This window comes from Columba livia, chromosome 13 (genome assembly GCF_036013475.1).
Source record: "Columba livia isolate bColLiv1 breed racing homer chromosome 13, bColLiv1.pat.W.v2, whole genome shotgun sequence".
NCBI lineage: Eukaryota > Metazoa > Chordata > Aves > Columbiformes > Columbidae > Columba > Columba livia.
Window position 1 is genome coordinate 11,463,182 of NC_088614.1, and position 20,409 is coordinate 11,483,590.

The following is a 20,409-nucleotide window of genomic DNA, read 5'->3' on the forward strand; positions in this document are numbered from 1 at the left end:
GCCCAGAGGAGCTGGATATTTTTTTTTTCGGAGGTTTTTGGTCCGGGGAGCGGCTGCCACCTCCCCGCGATTAATCAGGCGCTGCTTCGTGCAGCCTCCATTCCCTCAACGATCGGCGCGCGCGCGACGGGCCTCACAGAAGCCCCAGCAAGGCGGGAGGGCAGCGCGCAGGCGCGGGGCTCATGGCGGAGCGGGTCGGTGGCGGGCCGGCCTAGGCAAAAGGAGCATCCGCCGCCATCCGCCTCCGTCCGCACGGTAAGGGCAGCTCCGCCGCGCCGCGCCCCCCCGGTGGCGGCCCTTCGGCTGGGGGAGGCACGGTATGGGCCGCCATTTTGGCGGGAGGAGGGGGGGCTGCCGCAGGGCCCTCGGGATCTGGCCTGTGAGGAGCGGCCGGTTCCCGGGGCATGCGGCCCCGCTCCCCGCAGGCCTTGGGGAGCTCGTCCGGGGTGCGGGACAGTGCGGGGTTACGAGCCCTGCGGGGGCCTTGGTAAAGCTTGAGGCCGCTCCGGGCCTGTTTCCGCCTCCTGCAGCGCACGGCAGAACGAGCGCGGCTGCCCGTGTGGATCTGGGGTTCCCTCTCGCCTTAGCCCCGGGGAAACGGGGCCGCTCAGGCGCTCGCTCCGCGCCGTTGTGGTGGTTTGGCTCGCGTTAAATGGAACGGCGAGGTCAGTGGGATGGAACGGCGTGGGGCACCTCTGGAGGGATTCCCGAACTTTGATTTCTGAACCACTAAAACCATGGGAGAAGTAACGTGCTGGCAGTGCTGACAGGATGGAGATCAGGTCCTGTTTATCTGTGGGAGAGCTTTTTGCCTCTTGATGTTAGTAAATACCAAATAACTGTAATTGGGTGGCAGTCAGTCTAGAGAACAAGTCTCATGGGGAGCAGCTGAGGAGCCTGGGGGGTTCAGCCTGGAGAACAGGAGGCTGAGGGGAGACCTTCTCGCTCTCTGCAGCTACCTGAAAGGAGGTTGTAGCGTGGAGGGTGCTGGTCTCTTGTTCTGAGTAACAAGTGATAGGACAAGACGAAACGGCCTCAAGTTGCGCCAGGGGAGGTTTAGATTGGGTATTCGGAAAAAATTATTCCCAAAAGGGTTGTTGGGCATTGGAAGAGGCTGCCCAGGGCAGTGGTGGAGTCACCATCCCTGGAGGGGTTTAAAAAACATGGAGATAAGGTTCTTAGGGACATAGTTTAGTTCCAGTGTTGGGTTCACAGTTGGACTTGATGATCTTGAGGGTCTCTTCCAAGCAAAAGTCTATGGTTCAGTCTTCTAATGCAAAGTGATATGTGCAGACAAACCAGAGGGCAGTGGTTCTCTCTGTGTGCTATGGAAGGATTTATTTTATAAAGTACATGTTTGTATTCTCCTTGTGGCAGACTCACTGGAGCTACAATAAGGTGAAACAAACCCATTGCCAACATGTTCCTCTACAACCTGACGCTGCAGCGTGCCACTGGCATCAGCTTTGCTATTCATGGCAACTTCTCAGGTAATTTTCTCCTCCTTTCATGCATCTTGGCTTGAACTCTGTCGGTTAGTAGTAGAAAAAAAGGTCTTTGGTTGCTGAAGCTAGTCTGCTTCAGTGTAGTGTTTTTTTCACTGATATATTATCACTTGCTCTTGAGTGTGTTCCTTGAGTTGTAACTTGTGGAAAGATCAAAAGAAGTCTGGGTTGTTTATCTATGGATTTAATCTAGTGTTTTGTCCACTTTCCTGGTCTGTTAAAAGGTGCTCGAACAATAGTGGTGCTCAATGTGGTAAATAAGTTGCTTTGAATTTTTCCATAGTAATAATGAAGCTCTTTGGCATTTAGCAGTAATGAAGTTTTAGCTATTCTCTTACGGTGCTTCTGGAAATCGCATGTTCTGCTTTGTTGTTTCTAACTCTTTATCATGTGTTGGCTTCTTCAGGAACCAAACAACAAGAAATTGTTGTTTCCCGGGGCAAGATCCTGGAGTTGCTGCGCCCTGATCCCAACACGGGGAAGGTTCACACTCTGCTGACCGTGGAAGTGTTTGGAGTCATTCGCTCCCTCATGGCCTTTAGGCTGACGGGTGGGACCAAAGATTATATCGTTGTGGGCAGCGATTCAGGACGCATTGTTATTCTGGAGTACCAGCCCTCAAAGAATGTGTTTGAGAAGATTCATCAGGAAACCTTTGGCAAGAGCGGATGTCGCAGAATCGTTCCAGGCCAGTACTTGGCTGTAGATCCAAAGGGTCGTGCCGTCATGATCAGTAAGTCATTCTTTTGGCTTCTATTCTCTCTATTTTTTTTTTTTTTTCTCTCCTGTCTGGTGGATATTTATTTTAGAGCAAGTTTCTGACAGGTGTAATTGGAAGTGTTTCTTCTTCGGCAGTTTACTAGGCCATGAGGCATGTCAAGGAGAATGCAGGCATTCAGAATAGTTCTTTGATGCTGATGGAATTGCACAAATTCTAACACTAGGGCAAAACAATTTGGAAAGAGCCCAGTTTGCTCAGTGGTGTGCAGAGCCCTGAAATGTGTTGTCTGGGAGAGAAGTTTGGATCGCGGCTCTTTGTGCTACAGCGCAGGCCGTCAGCTCCCTCAGCCTGAAATGATGTTCTGAACTCATGTCTCTTCTGAGCTGCATTGTGGAGACAGCAAGATGCATTTCTGATCAGGCTATGCTTGGGTAATTTTTTATAAGTTTTATGATGAGGTGCCTTAGTGACTTGGTACTTGAACTTTACCCAGTTTGCCAAAGCCAGCTTTGTGCAATACCGCTTTCCTGTGCATTGACAGCAGGGACTTGTAATGATAAGTAGTTTAACAGTGTCCCCTTATGTCAGGAATAACAGTAAATAACATTGTTTCCTTTCTAACAGGTCTTGTTTTCATGAGCAAGAAGGTGGCACAGCCACAATTGTGCCATTTGCGATGATGGTTAAGAGTGGTGTTTGTTATGTTATGCATGCTATCAGGCAAAAGTTGTTTAGTTAAAATATTTCCAAGGAAAGGTGGTCTTGCCAAATACCTTTAAATGGTGGAACATCTGGCTGCTTTTTTCAATTAGTTTTTCCTTCTCTGCAGTGTGTCATCTCTTGCGTGGTTGAATGAGTGAGTAGATCTGCCTGTAGCCATTGTAGATTGGATATTGGGCTAGATGAATGTAGCTCAAGGGGTTAGTCTTTGGCTTTAAAGAGCTGGAGCTATCATTTGTACTTGCAGCCTGAAACATTTTAAATGAGACATCTGAAGTTAATTGGCAACACAGAGATAAATACCAATAATGAACTTCAGCAGAAGTAGTGCTGACATTGTCTCACTAAGTTATATAGTGATATTGCACTGCAGGTATGAGCAGGTATGATCACCAGATGTGTTTCAGGGGCTGTTGTCCTTTTCTTACAGGTGCAATTGAAAAGCAGAAGCTGGTGTATATTTTGAACAGAGATGCTGCTGCTCGTCTCACCATTTCCTCCCCACTGGAAGCCCACAAGGCCAATACCTTGGTCTACCATGTGGTGGGAGTCGATGTGGGATTTGAAAACCCAATGTTTGCTTGTCTGGAAATGGATTATGAGGTGAGAAGAACTTGATCTCCTTTTGCTGTCTTCTGAGCGTTGTTGTTCCTCTTCTGTTCTTTATCTGTCTGTGGAGGCAGGGAACGTTGGTTGCTTTTGCTGCCTGAAACAACTTCCCTTTGTCGCAAGCTTACTCGCTTTTTGTCTTGCGTTCAGTCAGAATGGGCAAGTCTTTTCTGCTTTGGTGATTCTTCTTACATTCTTGCTGTTCAACTGCAAATGTGCATATTTTCTTTGAACTTTTTTTTCTGTATCTCCCAGCAAGTCTTCTTTTGGACTTCATTCTAATGTTAATCAAAACTGTTTTCCCATGTGCCAGATTTGTTCCTCCTTTAATGCCTTTCTTGATAGACACCTCACGTGTTCTGTTTTAGGAAGCAGACAATGATCCCACAGGAGAAGCAGCAGCCAACACACAACAGACATTGACATTTTATGAACTGGACTTGGGTTTGAACCATGTTGTTAGGAAATACAGTGAGCCCTTGGAAGAGCACGGCAACTTCCTTATAACAGGTACTGACCACGTGCCCACTATGTCATTTTCCCATGGATCTTCTTGGTTCCAGTTCCCCAGGAAAAAGGAATCAATGTGATTTACATCTTAGGAGTTGGTTTGATGGAAGTCTGAGGCGTTAGTATAAATTAATTTACCTTGGAGTCAGGTGGCGCATGATGGTTCACACATGGAAATACGCAAGAATACATTGAGCTGCAGTTTGAAAGTGCTGCTCATCTCTTTTTTAGATAGCTTCAGAACCCAGGGAATATCCAGAATATAAGGGCTATTAATTGAAATGAGCTGGTAGCAGATGCAAAAGCATGTGTTTTTAGGTAAAGGCATAGATGCTGTTATACTCTCTTGCATGGGATTCTAGCAGCTAATATATGTTCAAAAGGCAGTAGATGAATCTGTGGACTAAAAGCCCACTTACAAGGATTGGATTGCAAAGCCAGCCTAACATCTTTGACCTGGGAAACTGCTGAGTTGCTGCCGATTCGTCTCCAGCCACAAGGAAGCTGAGCTGGAAGAGCTTTCCCTCTCATTGCAGCTGTCAGGCACCAAATATTGCACTGGATCTGACTGCTACTACTACTACTTTGACATCTTTTGTTACGCTGGGATTTCAATAGAAGCATTTTACAAAACATGCTCTAAAAATGAAAGATATGTCAGAAAACATTTGGCAGCAAGCAAACATGTCAGTAACCCAAGGGTAGTGTTTAACTGACAAGTTGCTGCTGTGGTATTTTAGGCATGTTGTGGTTTTGTAGATGAGAATAAGCCATGAAGGGTGAAACATAAACTGTCTGAAGTTGCATCCTTCCTTTTTCTCCATCTTGCTCCCCTATTTCCACCTACCCTGACCCGGAAAGCTGTACTCAGTGTTTTGTCATCCCCTTTGATAAGATTATACTTTTTATGCAGAGCGATACAGAGAAATGGAAACTTGCTTTAGAGAAAGTAAAAATAAATGTTCTGCAGTCAGTCATGTCTGTGGCACAGGCTATTTTCATAATTGTTTCTTTTTTGTGTTTCAGTTCCTGGTGGTTCTGATGGTCCTAGTGGGGTGCTGATCTGTTCTGAAAACTATATTACTTACAAAAACTTCGGTGATCAGCCTGATATCAGATGCCCAATTCCCCGGAGACGGGTGAGAATTTTGAGATTCCTACCCTTTCTTTAAGATTATCTTTGTCATTGCTAAACAGATGCTTGGCATTTGCTGTTAAAGGTGTCGGGAAGGTTTTAAAGTAAGGAAAAAGGGGTTGAAAGTTTGTTGGCCTGTCGTCTACCTCCTGGCTGCACGTTACTTGTGAGGCAGTATGGGTATGGGTGTAGCCTGAAGTGATGAGTTTGGTTCATGTCTCTTCTCTGAGATTTATGCTGGAGATACTCCAAGGACTCTGATCAGGCACAGCGGTGGCAGCACTGTTGGTGTAAAATGGGATTACTTGAGATGAGTCATGGTGGCCATGGTGTACGCAGGTGAATGTGACAGCTGTTCTGTTGTATCTGAGGCTGCTTCCTCCTCTGTTGGTACTGTGCATTGTTGTGTCCTTTGTCAGTGCTTTGAACACCTGCCAAGGTTCAGGTGCTCAAAAACAGCTGTATGCTGATTTACACCCCTTTCTCCCTGTTTGGTTTTGGTATGGGACAGAGTTGTTCAGGGAGGAGGGCAAAAGGAGATGTCATGCTCAGGTGCAGTCTTAGTGTCTTAAAAATGTATTTCCTTCTGGGGCAGAGATATATTAAGGGTTAACTGTGGGTGTAACTGAGGAGATGCGCTTTGTGTTGAAAACGTCCTCACATGCTGTCAGCTCTTAAGGCACCTGTGAAATGGAAATACTTCAGTTGGTGAAATCACATCTGCACTTGCCAGATAATTCCACCAATGACTTCTGCTTGCCTTCTTCACAGAATGACTTGGATGACCCAGAGAGAGGTATGATCTTTGTCTGCTCTGCGACACATAAGACCAAGTCCATGTTCTTCTTCCTGGCCCAGACAGAGCAGGGAGATATCTTCAAAATTACTCTGGAGACTGATGAAGACATGGTAAGCATCATGTGAAGAACAGTAAAAGCATTCATTAAAAAGAATCCTTAGTCAATTATTTGGATTCTCTAAGGTGGTAAATATTTAATATTGTGGTTTTAGCTATATAATGGTATGTGTTTTACGTGATTTGTAATACAATTACACCCACACTTGTAACTGTTGCTTACTCATATAGAGACACAACACGTGATTTGCAAAATCCTCTGAGAATTATACTGCAGATTCATTTGGGCATATTTTAGATGTTCTGCAGGCAGTCCTTTCTTCAAAAGCTGTATTGTAAAGTGTGGTCCATTAACCTGCTAGAGGGTATTCCAGAAACTGATTCTGAGGAGCTTAGTTTCTGTTGATCACAGTAGCTGCTCTCTCTTTCATCTCTTAATTGAATATTTCTATGCTGCAATCAGTTTTTGTTGCAAATCAAGATAGACAGCTGATCCATGAGTTAAAATAACAAGTTTGAACTGGCTTGCTGCTGCTTGTCCTAATATTAGTGATGAAAAGATTTCTGCTGCAGTGAATCAGTTGGGTTTTTTGAGTAAATGTTGAATATTAGTTTCTCTTTCATCTATAGATGTCAACTTTGGTACAAGGGGTGATTGTGTAGCACCTTCAAGTGTCTTAAAATTGTTCTTGAATGTTTCACCAGGAGCTATTGTGACCATATCAAATGTAGAAATTTGGCCAGGACAGTTAATTATTCATGTGTTGGGAAGTGACTGGTGTTGAGTGAAGCAATTTTCTTCTTGTTTTAGATAGCTTGCTATTTTTGCAGCTGTTTTGTTGGTGTGGTTTTTTGGTTTTTTGTTTTTCCAAACAGACTTGGTGTTATCAAAGCCAAAAAGTCTTAGAATAAAACAGGCAGCCTGACGTGTTTTTGTGATTTACAACCTGCTGCCCTAGGCTACTGATGTGGTTATGCCTGCCTGGCCCACTCTTGCTTCCTTTCTTGGGAGAGGATAGCTAGGCAGGTTTTTTTTTGTTAAATCACATGTATAGCTGTGGTACTTTACTAGTACTGACACGTCTTCCTTTGCCTTTCAGGTAACAGAGATCCGACTGAAGTACTTTGACACTGTTCCTGTTGCAGCTGCCATGTGCGTGCTGAAAACAGGGTTTCTCTTTGTGGCATCTGAATTTGGAAACCAGTGAGTAAACAGTTTTACATCAGCATTTTTCTCCTGAAATGGACTGTTTCTGTTCAGGACTGCAAACTGACCCTTGAACTTATTGAACGTAGAAAGACAACAAGCATCTCTGTAACAAGGAAATTAGTGCTTTGTTCACATGGCTTGAGTAGAACAATGGGTTTAGACTATGACTGAATAGGGGAATTTTCTTGTTGTTTGAACAAAGGTTAGATATTAATAGTGCAGAGAACAAAAGATTACTTGCTGTTGTGGTAGGTTTTGGAAGAATTGAGCACTTGTAGTTCATATAACATCCATCGTGTATCCAGGTGAATTATCTTTAATTAGTTTGATCAGTTTTCATTGAACTTTTGTGTGTTTTGGCCCACTCAGAAGTAGATAAGGGTTTTTTATCTGTAACCATGGTCAATAGGTGTGTACTTGAAGGCTTTCTCAATTCATGTTTGGGGTTCTGGAGTATTTTAGAGATTCAAAGGAGACTTTGTGCACCTTTGAAGATGGCTTAACAGTGTCTTAACTGGGGGATTCACAGGAACGGAGATTACGCGGTTGGCTGGTTGTTTTTTTTGTCCTGGCTGCATCTGTAGTTGGCCACCTGAGGGAGCTCTAGGCAGGTTACTGGGGTGAATCTGAATTCAGTTGTATAAACCAAGCTTTTGAGGAAGCTGTATTCATTTGAGCATTATTAAAACCAGGAAGTAAATCAGACTATTCTTGTAGTCTTACTTTTTTTTCCTCTGAAGTTTAACTTGATTGTAGTGATATTTAGGCTGATAAGATGGAATAGGGGATGCAGTTAAAAATAGCGAGATGAGAGTATTCTAGTAAAATAGATAACTGTGGAGCTGCAGTTGTAGCCATTGGCCTTGCTTGTAGCCTCAGCTGTCAGTTGGTGCTTTGGCTCTAACACAGAAATATTAAATATTTTGTCACAAAGAAGGCAATCCTTAAGGCTAAACTTTAATAGCTGTGTAATGTAGGGGAGGGTTTTTGTCTACCCTACTGCCTGAATATTTGGGAAGTCTTACTTAGAGAAGGCTACATGAGCTTTGCACTGAACATGCTGTTGCTCTTCCTTTCTGTCTCAAGTTACCTGTACCAGATAGCTCACCTGGGTGATGATGATGAGGAACCAGAGTTTTCTTCTGCCATGCCTCTTGAGGAAGGAGATACATTCTTTTTTCAGCCACGACCTCTCAAGAACCTGGTGCTGGTAGATGAGTTGGATAGTTTGTCTCCTATTCTGTGTTGTCAGGTATGTTGCCATCAGCAAGCTCCCATTCACCATCTAAGTGGAGTTTTTTTTAATTACAGAGAAGATGATCATAGATGTATGACTACTTTTTTCTCCACTTCTCTGCGGAATATTTGTGTGTAAACAGAGTCACCAAAGCTGCGTTCTTCTAAATTATTCTCTATACTAAATAGTGATAGAAAAGAAAGTCTGCTGAATTCACAGACAGCTGCCAAAGACCGGTCCTTGGCCTGGCAGCCTTTGATTCATGTGATGATAAATATCTCTGGACATGAGGTGTCAGCCAGCAGACCTCTGTGGCTCCTCTGACCATCAGACCAGCTCTCTGCTCTGCAGAGAGTTTGGTTAAAACTTGCCATGATTGCAGGGCAGCAGATCGTACACCCTATGGCATCTCCGCAGTCTTTGTGTTTGAAAGAAATCTCTTAGTGTGGCATATATAGTTTAGTTTATTTTCTCTTCCTGCGGGCACTGTTCGACACTATTTCTCTATGCAGATAGCAGATTTGGCCAATGAAGACACACCCCAGTTGTATGTGGCTTGTGGTCGGGGGCCCCGGTCGTCTCTGAGGGTTCTAAGACATGGACTTGAGGTAAGACTTCCACCGCGTTAGAAGAACAGCTTGAGACAAAGACAATGGGATGAAATCCTGGAAATAAGGGTACTGAAATGGAGGGATTCTCCTTTTGTCATAGTCAGGAGAGAGAGAGAGCAACTTTCACTAGGCTTTTTTTCTTGCAGTTTGAAGGGTTGTGCTGTTTACTCTTCGTCTCAAAGGTTTTTTGTTTAATTGACTCCAACCACCTGCATTTTGTCTCTTCTAATACTTGAGTGTATTGAGCTGGGACATTCCTGGTGTCTCTGCCAGCTGCTGCTGCTCCCTTTGCTGTGGGCGGGTGACCTTGTTGTAAAGCTGAACATCCAGGGCTCTAGTGCTGTCGTATCATTGCTGAGTATATTCTACCCTGCAGCACATCTGGCACAGGGAGAGAGCATGAGAATTGGGAATTAGTAGCTTTCCTGCCCAGTTGTGGGAAGGCTTAAAAACTGCTGGTGGTTTGGTGAGTTACTGTACTAAGTCTAAACATCTGTTTGCAAAAGAACCTTGTTCCTGTTTACTCTTAGGTATCTGAAATGGCTGTCTCAGAGCTGCCTGGTAACCCCAATGCTGTGTGGACTGTGAGGAGACATGTTGAAGGTATGCAGTATTTTCCTAAAACACAGGGAGGTGCTAATGTTTTTTGGTGTATTCTGTTTGTTGTGGGGGGATTTTTTTGGTTTGTGGGAGTTTTTGTTTTTGTTTTCTGTCCAGGGAGTCAGGAAAGGTGCTGCATGATGGTTGTATGCCATCCCCAAAAGTTATGTTTTGAATCAGCAGCCACCTGTTTGTACTTAGAAGCCACCCTCTGGTCCCCTAGAATTGTCACATGTCCCTTCAACAAAGAAGCACCTGCTTGCAGCTGCATCCATCACACAGTATGCTGGGTCAGCTATACGTTTGCAGCCTGAAGCTGCTGAACTTCTCATCTTTTCCCACTTCCCATAAGTTCTTGCTCTGGCATCAGCAGGCAATGATTATGCTTTTTGTTGGAGCATACTCGCTATTCTTTGTATGTGTGTTGACAGCTACAGTAATCAGCTCTTTGTGAGAGTGTGGGATACAAATTATGGAACAAAGAAGATAAATCAGCAACAGTATCTGTATTTTATTACTTCCCTCTATGCATATCTGCAAAGAAAACAGTCTGTTTGGGCTAGGACATGCTCCCTATTCAAAAACCCAGCAGCATTATAGAATGCTGCTAGTTCCAGGAAGGTCAAGATTTAAAACTGGCAGAATGTGCTGGATTGTGGACTTGGGTTATTTTCCTGATATGAAATAATGGGCTTGCCTCACTGAAGTATAAGAGGAAATGTAATCCTTTGTCCTGCCTTTCTTTTGGGGGTGAGAACGGAGTGCCTCAGGAACACCTAAAAAGCCTGAAATTAATCTGTTCTGGATAATGACAGTCTCAGTGATTATTTCTGAGGCAGTGCTTTGTATAAATCTTGCGAAGACTTCCTCTAGGTTTATGCACTGGATATAGAAATGCCAGATTGTTGCATTGGAGACCTTAGCCTGCTGCGGTGACATGGTATCTTGTTTTTAAGTAATCAGAGTAGTCTGTCTTCCAGGGAGACAGTAACCCTGTGGGTATTTCAAACATTGCTGTGGAATTTTCCTTGCCATCTGAAACCTGCCATCAATTTCTGTGGTCATATTCTGAGATTTGTGCTTAGGCATAAGCAGCATGGAAGGAACTTTGAGCACTAAGTGCGTTCATGTTCTGCAGAAATAAGAGTTGGGAGGAAAGTATTTTCACAGTTTATATTAAAAAAAAATGTGCTTTCTTAAAAGAGGCATTCCAGTTTGTTAGAGACAAGCCTTTGCTCCTGCCTTCTGGAAAAGGAGTTGGTAACAATTGGTCCCTCTGTGAGATGGAAACTTCTGACATGACCTTACGCTTCTAAAACCTTTTCTGTTGGGGTTCCAGAGTTTATCTTTGACTTTTCAGGAAATGGAGAACCGTTGATAGCGGACATGAAACGGACCTGTCTCGCTGCCTCCTCTTTTTTCCTCCTTCCAAATTCTCCAGGTTCCTGCATGAAGATCTTCTCCATTATTTCAGAAAGGCTGGAATCTGTAGTTGTTGTGAACTATGCTACGTTTTGAACGTGGTTTAAAGTTACGTAAAACCGATCTCCAGGTTACAACTCTTTGAATTCAGAAATGGTTTTAGTGGGTTTTAAACAGAGACTGCAGAACCTTTTCAGACATGTATCTAATCTTGAAATTGGCCAAGTTCTGATTTTTTGAGTGTTCAGTTTGCAGTGTCAGGCTGCCTGGTGCTACTGTAGTGCTACAGTGTGTGTGTGCTGCAAGGCCTCTGTAAGACGTATACAGGTTTGCAGCCTTTAAAGCAAATACTAACCTTGGCTGGTACGTGGTGATAAACACTACCAATACCAAGCCTCTTTTTTTCTTCCACAGGTGGCTGGTGGTGGAGGTGCTGATCACCACAGGTGTGTACCTACTGCTAGGGGCTACTGTACCATCCCACAGGTTAACTACAGAGAATCCCAAAATCATGGGGCTAGTTTTATGCTAAGTTTTTCGGTAAATTAATTCTAGAAGCGGTTGTGTTGTTTGGGCATAGTTGCCTTTGTAGTTCTGTAGTTGAAGAGTAGATAGCAACTGCTATTCCATCTTACAGTTTTTGGGGAACAAAATAATTGACTGTCTCTGTGGACGGGTCGGTTCTTGGTAAAATCAGAGGTGTACATTTCAGGGGTGTTTTCAGCTCCCTCTAGACTGAGGATTGGCTCCCAGCACCTTTGTACAGATCCAAGAGAAAATGACTGAGTGTGCTTGAAGCACTTGTAGTTGTTGCTAGCATGGGATGTGTCAGCCCATCAGACAGAAGTGGATGGGATTTGGACCAGACCCTCTCTTGCAGTTAAATATCGAGGTCAGGGGAGCTCAGTGGCTGTGTGCTTTGCTGTGGAGATAGATGTGAGCTGAGACCTAACAGACTATGTTTCCTACCCGGCACTCTTGCATAAAAAGCAATGTGCAGTGAGTCACAGCTGCAGAGTCTCCATGCAGTAGTGAACAGAAGCCCAGGGAAATGTCCTGTCATCCCATCAATATTGTTTAAGTGAGAATAATCCTGAATTTTGTCACTGCTCATGTGTTTATTCACTGAACTCCTCTGAGCTAGTGGTGACTAAGTTTGTATTGGTGCAAATTCACATTCTGCAGTGTGTGATAAAACAGTATCAGGCATGGACTGGTGTATAGGAATGGCATTTTCATGGACTTACTCAGAGTCTGTGACAAATAATAGAAAGGACAGCAGTAGAGAGTTCATGGACTGAAATGTTTTCATAACTGGTCATGACGTGTGCATGAAGCTGCAGAAAACTTGTAATGAAAGCACAGGAGAGTGAGTCCAGCCATCTGAGGGGTCATTAAAATGTCTCTATTACTTGCTGAAAGGAGCTAACTGGAGCAATTAGAACTGTAATAAGCATCTCTGAAGTCTTGTGTCTGCATACAAAATAACATCTATCTGCTCAAAACTCTGGGCAGCCTGATGTTATGCTTGGGATTGTGCAGAACTAAGTAGATATCCTTTTCATATTAAAATCTATAGAGCTCTTTTTCTAACAGAGAATTGCTTCTCAGTGTGCCCTGGGGATTTACTCTGCTTAATTTCAACTAGGCTGCTATATTTTCTAAACCAAAATTGTATTGTTTGAATCTAGATGAATGTATCTTATTCACTGACTTCATTCTGGTAAATCAAACCCTTTATTTCAAAAGCTCCATCAGAGAAGCATTAGGCAACACTACTGGACTTCAAGCAAAAATGCACTTGTCACTATTATTGACACAGACTTAAAGGCATGCTCTAATATAACTGTAAGCCATGAAAAGAAAGAACTAAAAGAGTATTAAGAGGTAGGAATGAGTTTTCGTTTTGAGTAGGACTAAGGGAATCTGTTTCGCTTTCAAATGGGAGCTCTTTGTCCTGCTCCAAATCACGTGGTTAAGCCTCCAGCTGGGACATGGTGGTTTATCATGAGAATGACAGCCCCCAGGGAGGAAAGCAGCAGCTCTCAAGAACTTTGGAAAGCAACGATGGTCTTTGAAATTGAATTTTTAGAACATCCTGTCTACAGGATATTTATGAATTAAATGCTCAGCCTGTGAACTGCTAGAATCTCTGTTTAAAGTGATCGAGGAATTCTTATAGACTTCTGCTGATCAAAATTCATGCAGGCTTGTGGGAGAAGCTGCTATTTAGTGTGGAAAATAACCAGTGTGCAATGATGTACATCTTACTGAACTCTTACTGTCTGGCATTAATGGTAGTTGGTGAACTACCATCGAAGTAGTTAGTGTTTCTAACCACTTTCTGTGTGCCGGTTCAGTTCTTATTTCCCCAAGTGGACCTGGTTCTGGAGGCAGGGGTTCAGGAGTATATTGGAGGTTACAGGTTATGACCCTTGATAGAGTAGTAATGGAGTTTATGCCGCAAACCACTGTTGGAACAGATTTAATTACACAAAGCTCTTCAGTTTGATCAGAGCTGGGGTCTGTGTACCAGATGTTGAAGAGAAGAATGATGTTTTTTTTTCACTTGCATATTTTCAGCTGTGTGTAAGAACTTTGTTACAAACGTGACACAGCAGGTTTGGCAATGCCTCTCTCTAAACAGGGTGGATAAGAAAAGGATCAGTTCCTGAAGCATTTGTTTCAGTTAACCCAGTTCAGTTTCTTTAAGCTGCTGCAAGTTATTTGCTCACATCCTGTATTCATCCCAGTGAGAGTTCTCTATTTTCTTTCTCCACTCAGAGAGTCATTAGCCACTTCTCCATGTTTCCCACGTTTGCAAATTATGGAGAAACTCTGCTTAAGGCCGAAAACTGTGACAGCTCTCTTACACCCTCACCTCTGCTAATTGTCTTGGGCTGTGGTGCATAAGTCTGAGCTTTGGATTATAATGGGGAATAGCACTTGCATGACAACAGCAGCAGAGTTGCTTCTCTGAAGCAATCATACTTCTCCACTGAGGCTCCTGGCTCCATTTCCCAAGAGACTTCTATTTGTTTTGCTTTTGTTATTCTGTTTTAATGAGACTCTCTTCTCCCTCTGTTTAATGCCTATAGCTTTATGCAGAACGCAAATGGACAGCAGTAATCGGGGGCATTCCCTTTACCCAGTCCTATTCTTATTTCCCACAAAGTTTCCCTATTTCCAAATGAGCTCTTAAGACTCTTCTGATTAGCACAGATTTGCCATGTCCAAGCTACTGGACTTATCTCCCAAGCTGTTCCCTTTGGGAGAAGCCAGTACTGGAGATAATAACCGAAATATTTCACTTATTCCAGTAGAAGTAAAGGTCAATGTTTGTTCTGTCTTAAAAATGTGATTGTTTCTCATCCCAAGAGACTGTGTATGAGTGACTGTGTAAGCTACTTGAGCTTCTGGCTGAGGGTAGACCAGGCTAACCCCAAGCTGCTCTGCTGCAATGCACCCTAATTGTTCCCTGCAGCTTTTCATTGTGTGGATACTAGACAGAGGTGTGGTCCAGCAGCCTCCTGTTTGCAGCACCTGTGGTGCAGTTTCTGCAGATGGGTTCCTTGTGTGCAGATTATTGGATTTCATTTGACTTCATTGGATGTTAAATTTGGATTCATCTCCTTGTGTGAGGTGGGGCAAGTATCTTAAAGGCTCCTAGGCTTTGTGCTGTCTTTGAAAAAAGGAGGCAGGAATCTTGCTTGCCAGAATCCAGAGTATCGAGAATTGACTCTGTTTGGATCATAATTTGATCCCTGGCTCAGTCTTGCATTTTTTGAAGTCTAACAGTGGCTGGCTTTTGGATAGTGTGTCCTAAAACGAACTTTTACAATCCTGCCAGCAAATGTAATTATCACAGGAATTTTCCTGAAGGGTAACTGCTAGACAGCTGTCAGATTGCTAATTGTGATGGGAAGCCTTGCATTTATTTAATCAGCACCCTTTTTTTTTTCCCTGTCTCCTTTGACCAGATGAATTTGATGCCTATATCATTGTGTCCTTCGTAAATGCCACACTGGTGCTGTCTATCGGAGAGACTGTAGAAGAAGTGACTGACTCTGGATTCCTGGGTACTACGCCCACTTTGTCCTGCTCTCTTCTCGGTGATGATGCTCTGGTACAGGTAATGGAAAGCTGCTTATGATATGTCTGTATGTCTGCCGCTTCCTGCTTGCTGCACAGCCATGGTTTCTGCAACAGTGCAACGTATGTCACATCTAAAGGTGTGGACTGGCAGAGAATGATACTTACTCAGCCTTTCCCTTTTTATCGCCTGCATAGTGAAACTGGACCAGCTGAAGATGATCCTAAACGCCTCCGGTGTGTGCTCAGTAATTCCTTGTAGTTCAAAGATTCGATGCTTCCAGCTGGCGAGTGGCATTGTGCTAGTTCAGCCTGTTGTGTAGCTAATGAATCACCACTGCCAGGAGCAGTGCTTATCTTTGGCTTTTTCTGGGTCAGAATCACCAGTGAGATGGGAATTGTGGTGGGATGGTAAATACAGAACTGATGTGACCTTCTTTTTTTCCTTCAGGTTTATCCAGATGGGATTCGGCACATCCGAGCAGATAAGAGAGTAAATGAATGGAAGACACCAGGGAAGAAAACCATTGTAAAATGTGCTGTGAACCAAAGACAAGTAGTGATAGCACTGACTGGAGGAGAACTGGTTTACTTTGAGATGGACCCGGTAGGTGTGTTAATGTTGTGAATGAGTTTGGAAGAGCAAGGTAGAGTGTGGGGCATGTAGTGGAGCATCCTTCTAGGACTGATAAATCAATCAGTGTCTGCCTGAGATGATTTAATGGCTAATTGAAGTCTCTGAAGTTCATAACTAAGACTTGAAATTGTGTATTTATCCTATTGTTATTCTGTTTTTTCCAGTTGTAGCTGAAATAAGGCTGTAAAGAAATGGCTGTAAAACAATCCAAAGCACTGTCTTGGAAGAAAAAAAAAAAATATGTGTAAAGAGAGATTTTTGTGCTGGTTTGCCACATTGGTTTGTTGATAAGTCTCTTGTGTTTTTCTTTCTCAGTCAGGACAGCTGAATGAGTACACGGAGAGAAAGGAGATGTCAGCCGATGTTGTCTGCATGAGCCTGGCCAATGTTCCCCCTGGGGAGCAACGCTCCCGGTTCCTTGCTGTTGGGCTGGTGGACAACACTGTCAGAATTATTTCCCTTGACCCTTCGGTAAGTAGCTGGGCTGTTTCTGCCTCTTCCATTGGCTTGAACTGTTCAGAAGGGTACCCCAGAGGTGGGCTGTGTCCATCCAAGCTGTCTTTCCATATTCAGGTGGATGACCAGGAAGGAATAGCTTGCATGGCTTTTCTCTGCTGGTTGGGAGGAAGCATGGCCCTTGATCCTGACCTGTAACAGATTCCCTTGTTTGATCTAGTTTTACCCATGTCTGGAGGTTCAGCTGATAAGATATGAAAGCATTTTATTTTTTATTTGTTTTGGGCTGGGTTGGGTGGGGTTGGTTTTTATTTTAATTTTTGTTTTTCCTCTGTCACTGTTTATATACCCATAGTAAAAGCAGATTCATTCTGCAAGCAGGTCAGCAGCAAACCAGTGTTATCATTCCTCTACCTACAACAGATGAGTGTTCAGAGGATGACTGAAGTCACATAAATGTTACTTGGGCCTCTCCATGCTAAATAGCTGCAAACTGTGCTAGAACAGTTTGGAAGGATCTAGTTTATCTTCTCCAAACCCCAGGGCTGCAAGCACTCCTGCTTGCCAAAATCCCCAGAGCCAGCATCTATTGTGACTTTTTTTTTTTCCCCCATACTGAATACTTCTTTATGGACATTTAAAAGGGTGTCTTTAAGCTCCTTTGATGGAGCTTGAATCCCCTCTTGCCATGCCAAGCATTGCTGACTGGTCTGGTACCTCTTTTCTGTCTCGCACAGGATTGCTTACAGCCGCTGAGTATGCAGGCGCTTCCCGCGCAGCCTGAGTCGCTGTGCATTGTGGAGATGGGCGGCACAGAGAAGCAGGATGAGTTGGGGGAGAGGGGCTCCATCGGCTTTCTGTACCTGAACATTGGGCTGCAGGTGAGAGAGGCCAGCCTGGTTCTGACAGTTCTTGATGAGCTTTCGCTTGAGAGATGGATTGCTGTAGTAATAGTCTTGTCATCATGCAGTGCCACACAAAACCTGAGTGTCCTCTCTTTGTTGCAAAATGCTTAACAATTGTGGCTGGGGAATTTACTGTCTGAGTTAGTAGAGGTGCAAATTTCCCCATACTTTCCTAGACTTGAGACTAGTCAGAAGACACCATATTGTCACATACTTTGTATAGCACAGATTGTGCTTTTTCCTCTTCTGGGAAGAGGGTACAGTGTTTAAAAAACAAACAAACAAACCAAACCCAACACTTTTTGGGTGAAATGTTGTTGGGCAGTTCTTTAAAAACTGCCTGTAGGGCAGAGTATTAAAGAAGTAACTACCCACAACCACAGGCTCTAATAACTACTGTTACACAGCTTTTTGTTGCATCCAGTACTGACTCTGATCTTTGACCAAAAAAATGTTGTTTTGACCATTCAACATGTGGTAAAAATAATCGGAGCAGCCTAGGTTCTTTCACATGCCTGGAGTTTGATGCCAGAATGCAAGCTCTTTTTAAGCAGCATGAACTTTTGGGTGAATGCTTTGTACAAAGAGAGATTATGATCTGGAATCAGCCCTCAGGTTTTTCATGGCTAATATGATGCACCAAACTTCTTGGTCTGTTCTTTGGCTTTTTTGTTTGCTTTGAGGGAGGTCAGTTTGTTTGTTTTACAGTGATTCCTTCCTGCCCTGCAGGAGTGTGCAGGAGCTATGCTCTTTAATATTAAGAGCCAGTTTAGATACAGCATAGTAGTAGAAGGGACTTGTACTGGAGGCTAGGAAAATAAACACCTAATTCTTCAGATATTGCCTCTTGGTTTTGAATAATGGGCTGTAGCTAGTTATTTCTTATCTGGAATCTTGATCTAACTTTTTGGTTTGCTGATGTCAAGAACGGCGTACTGCTGCGAACTGTCCTGGATCCTGTTACGGGTGATCTTTCCGATACCAGGACCAGATACCTTGGCTCACGGCCTGTGAAACTCTTCCGAGTCCGAATGCAAGGCCAAGAGGCGGTAAGTGAGGCGAACTCTCGGAGGGGTGCAAATCCAGTCCCCAGACACAGAATCCTGGTTTTCCTTAGGGGTAGGCAAGGTGAGGAAGCATCCTTGCAGCACAGCAGGAGCCTCTGGGTAAGGGTGGAAAGCAGAATTACTTAATTATGGTGCTGCCTGGCTCACAATTTGCTCTTTGACAAGCAGCCTTGTTCATGTTGGTATTCTCCTTACTTCTTAGGAAGTTACATGTAGTGCTGCCCTACCTCCTTTGAACTAGGACTCACTGACCCATGGCCTGTGTTGGCAGTGTGTCTGGAAAGCTCTGAGCAGATTCTTGGGCTTAGAGACACTGAAAAACCTCATTCTTGCCTGCCTTAGTGCACAGGGAAAGAGCAAATCTTACCCACTGCTTGATGCAGTAGATTATTTTCTCCTGTGCATATTGAGAATGGCTCAGCCAGGGGCTGAGGAAAATATTTGCAGGATTTGGCAAAGAGGGAAGAATGTGTTTCATTAGAAGTGCCATTTCCAGCCCTTCTGATGTGGCACTGGGGAGATCAGCCACCCCCTGCTTGACTCATTTTTGGATGACACCCTCAGAGTTGAGAAATATTGCTGTTCAGTGGAGGGGGCTGGATCTGGGAATGTGGGCTGTTCTGATGTGATAGTAAATGGGATCAATCTCTTCAACTTGCTCTTGCTGATCTGCCAGCTGTGCCTGGGAGGTGAGGTGAGCTGCAGCTCTGGCAGAGAATGCTTCTAGAATAGCCCAGTGCTCTTCTACTTCGAGAACAGTCTTGGTTCCTTGTCTCACAATATGGGGAGAAAAAGCCTATGCTGCTTATGCCCAGTCAGTGATGGGCTTGGAGTAGCTTCTAAGTGTTTTCAATATTATTCCAGCTAGGAATTAAGGTTGCTCTGAATTTGATTTAGCTAAATGTTTAAAGCTGAAGAGTTTAGAAGTCCGTCTGCTTCCTTTGCTTCCCTTAACTTGATTGAAAATAGGTTACTGATTATTTTAAGTAAATTTCCCTTACAGTGCTACAGCATTTAGATTGTGTCAAAGCAGTAAATATTTATTTTAAAAGACCTGTTCCCATTAAAACAGGCTATTTAAAAAAAAAAAAAAAAAAAAAAAAAAAGAGAGAGAGAGATATGAAAGTATTTGATCTTGGCTTTAACGGATAACAGTTTTTATTGAGCCTCAGTTTGAGTATTTGGTGTCTTGATAGAGCTTTGAAGTTCCTCATCATGCCATACGTATTTTCTAGATAAAACTCTTGAAACCAAGTAGTATCTGAAGGTATGCTCTGAGCTGGGTGAAGTCTACCTGCAAGAATTCACTTGTTCTAGCAGGCAGGAGCCTGGCACTATATATCCATTCGTGTTGCCTGGAGTGACCTAATGAATTTGTCGTCTGCCTTTCCCAGGTGCTGGCCATGTCAAGCCGTTCCTGGCTCAGTTATTCCTATCAGTCACGCTTCCACCTGACTCCTCTGTCTTATGAGACACTGGAGTTTGCATCTGGTTTTGCTTCTGAGCAGTGCCCAGAGGGCATTGTAGCCATCTCCACAAATACTTTGAGGTAAGAACTAATGGGGAAAAACTGAATACTTTTGGGCCAGGATGCCAGGCAGAAGGAAGGGTATGTGGATTCTCATTAGACATTAAAAAGGAAAAAGGTCAAGTGACTTACCTTAAGAATTAAGAGGTTTTTTTGAGGTTATTTGGTCGTGGATAATGATTTGATAGAAACACTTGGATGGATTTCAGAAAACAAGTGGAATACAGGGATAGTTATGCTGTCAAAAAGAAATAAAGTGCACTTCTCTGATTTCTACTTTCCAGATTTTTTTAAATAACGAATGTAATTCAAGTTATCCTTAAATACTCTGTTCCTTAGAGAGGAAGGAAGCTTTTAATAAACGTGAGCCTGTTGTGTAGTAGGATCTTGCAGTTTATGAAAATAAGCCACATGATTTAAGAAATCAAAAGCATGATGTTTGTGTTTGTTGCCTTTTTAAAGTAGAGCTTAGATATTAAAAAGATAAATGAAAATAATAGGGGAACACAAATTCAGGAGCTCTGCTTTATGCACTTGAACAGGCACTTTTTTTCATATCTGTCCTCATTGAAATATTACAGCATTCAC

At 43.4% G+C, this 20,409-nt stretch overlaps 1 protein-coding gene and 1 non-coding gene across 2 annotated transcripts in view; both read left to right on the top strand.

The window, feature by feature from the left end:
- Nucleotides 1-36: 36 nt before the first annotated feature.
- The window catches only part of SF3B3 (splicing factor 3b subunit 3), a 29,926-nt gene continuing 9,553 nt past the window's right edge, over nt 37-20,409 (top strand). The window contains exons 1-17 of the mRNA XM_065028966.1: nt 37-255; nt 1,378-1,490; nt 1,912-2,238; nt 3,377-3,549; nt 3,924-4,065; nt 5,092-5,204; nt 5,972-6,109; nt 7,157-7,260; nt 8,353-8,518; nt 9,016-9,111; nt 9,645-9,717; nt 15,117-15,268; nt 15,680-15,835; nt 16,181-16,336; nt 17,059-17,202; nt 18,153-18,275; nt 19,688-19,842. Coding sequence (XP_064885038.1) covers nt 1,421-1,490; nt 1,912-2,238; nt 3,377-3,549; nt 3,924-4,065; nt 5,092-5,204; nt 5,972-6,109; nt 7,157-7,260; nt 8,353-8,518; nt 9,016-9,111; nt 9,645-9,717; nt 15,117-15,268; nt 15,680-15,835; nt 16,181-16,336; nt 17,059-17,202; nt 18,153-18,275; nt 19,688-19,842 — 2,288 coding nt within the window. The 5' untranslated portion in view covers nt 37-255; nt 1,378-1,420. The remainder of the gene's footprint in view (nt 256-1,377; nt 1,491-1,911; nt 2,239-3,376; nt 3,550-3,923; nt 4,066-5,091; nt 5,205-5,971; nt 6,110-7,156; nt 7,261-8,352; nt 8,519-9,015; nt 9,112-9,644; nt 9,718-15,116; nt 15,269-15,679; nt 15,836-16,180; nt 16,337-17,058; nt 17,203-18,152; nt 18,276-19,687; nt 19,843-20,409) is intronic.
- Nucleotides 5,390-5,469, top strand: LOC135575377 (small nucleolar RNA SNORD111). Its single transcript, XR_010466000.1, has one exon. It is a non-coding gene; the product is annotated as a small nucleolar RNA SNORD111 (small nucleolar RNA).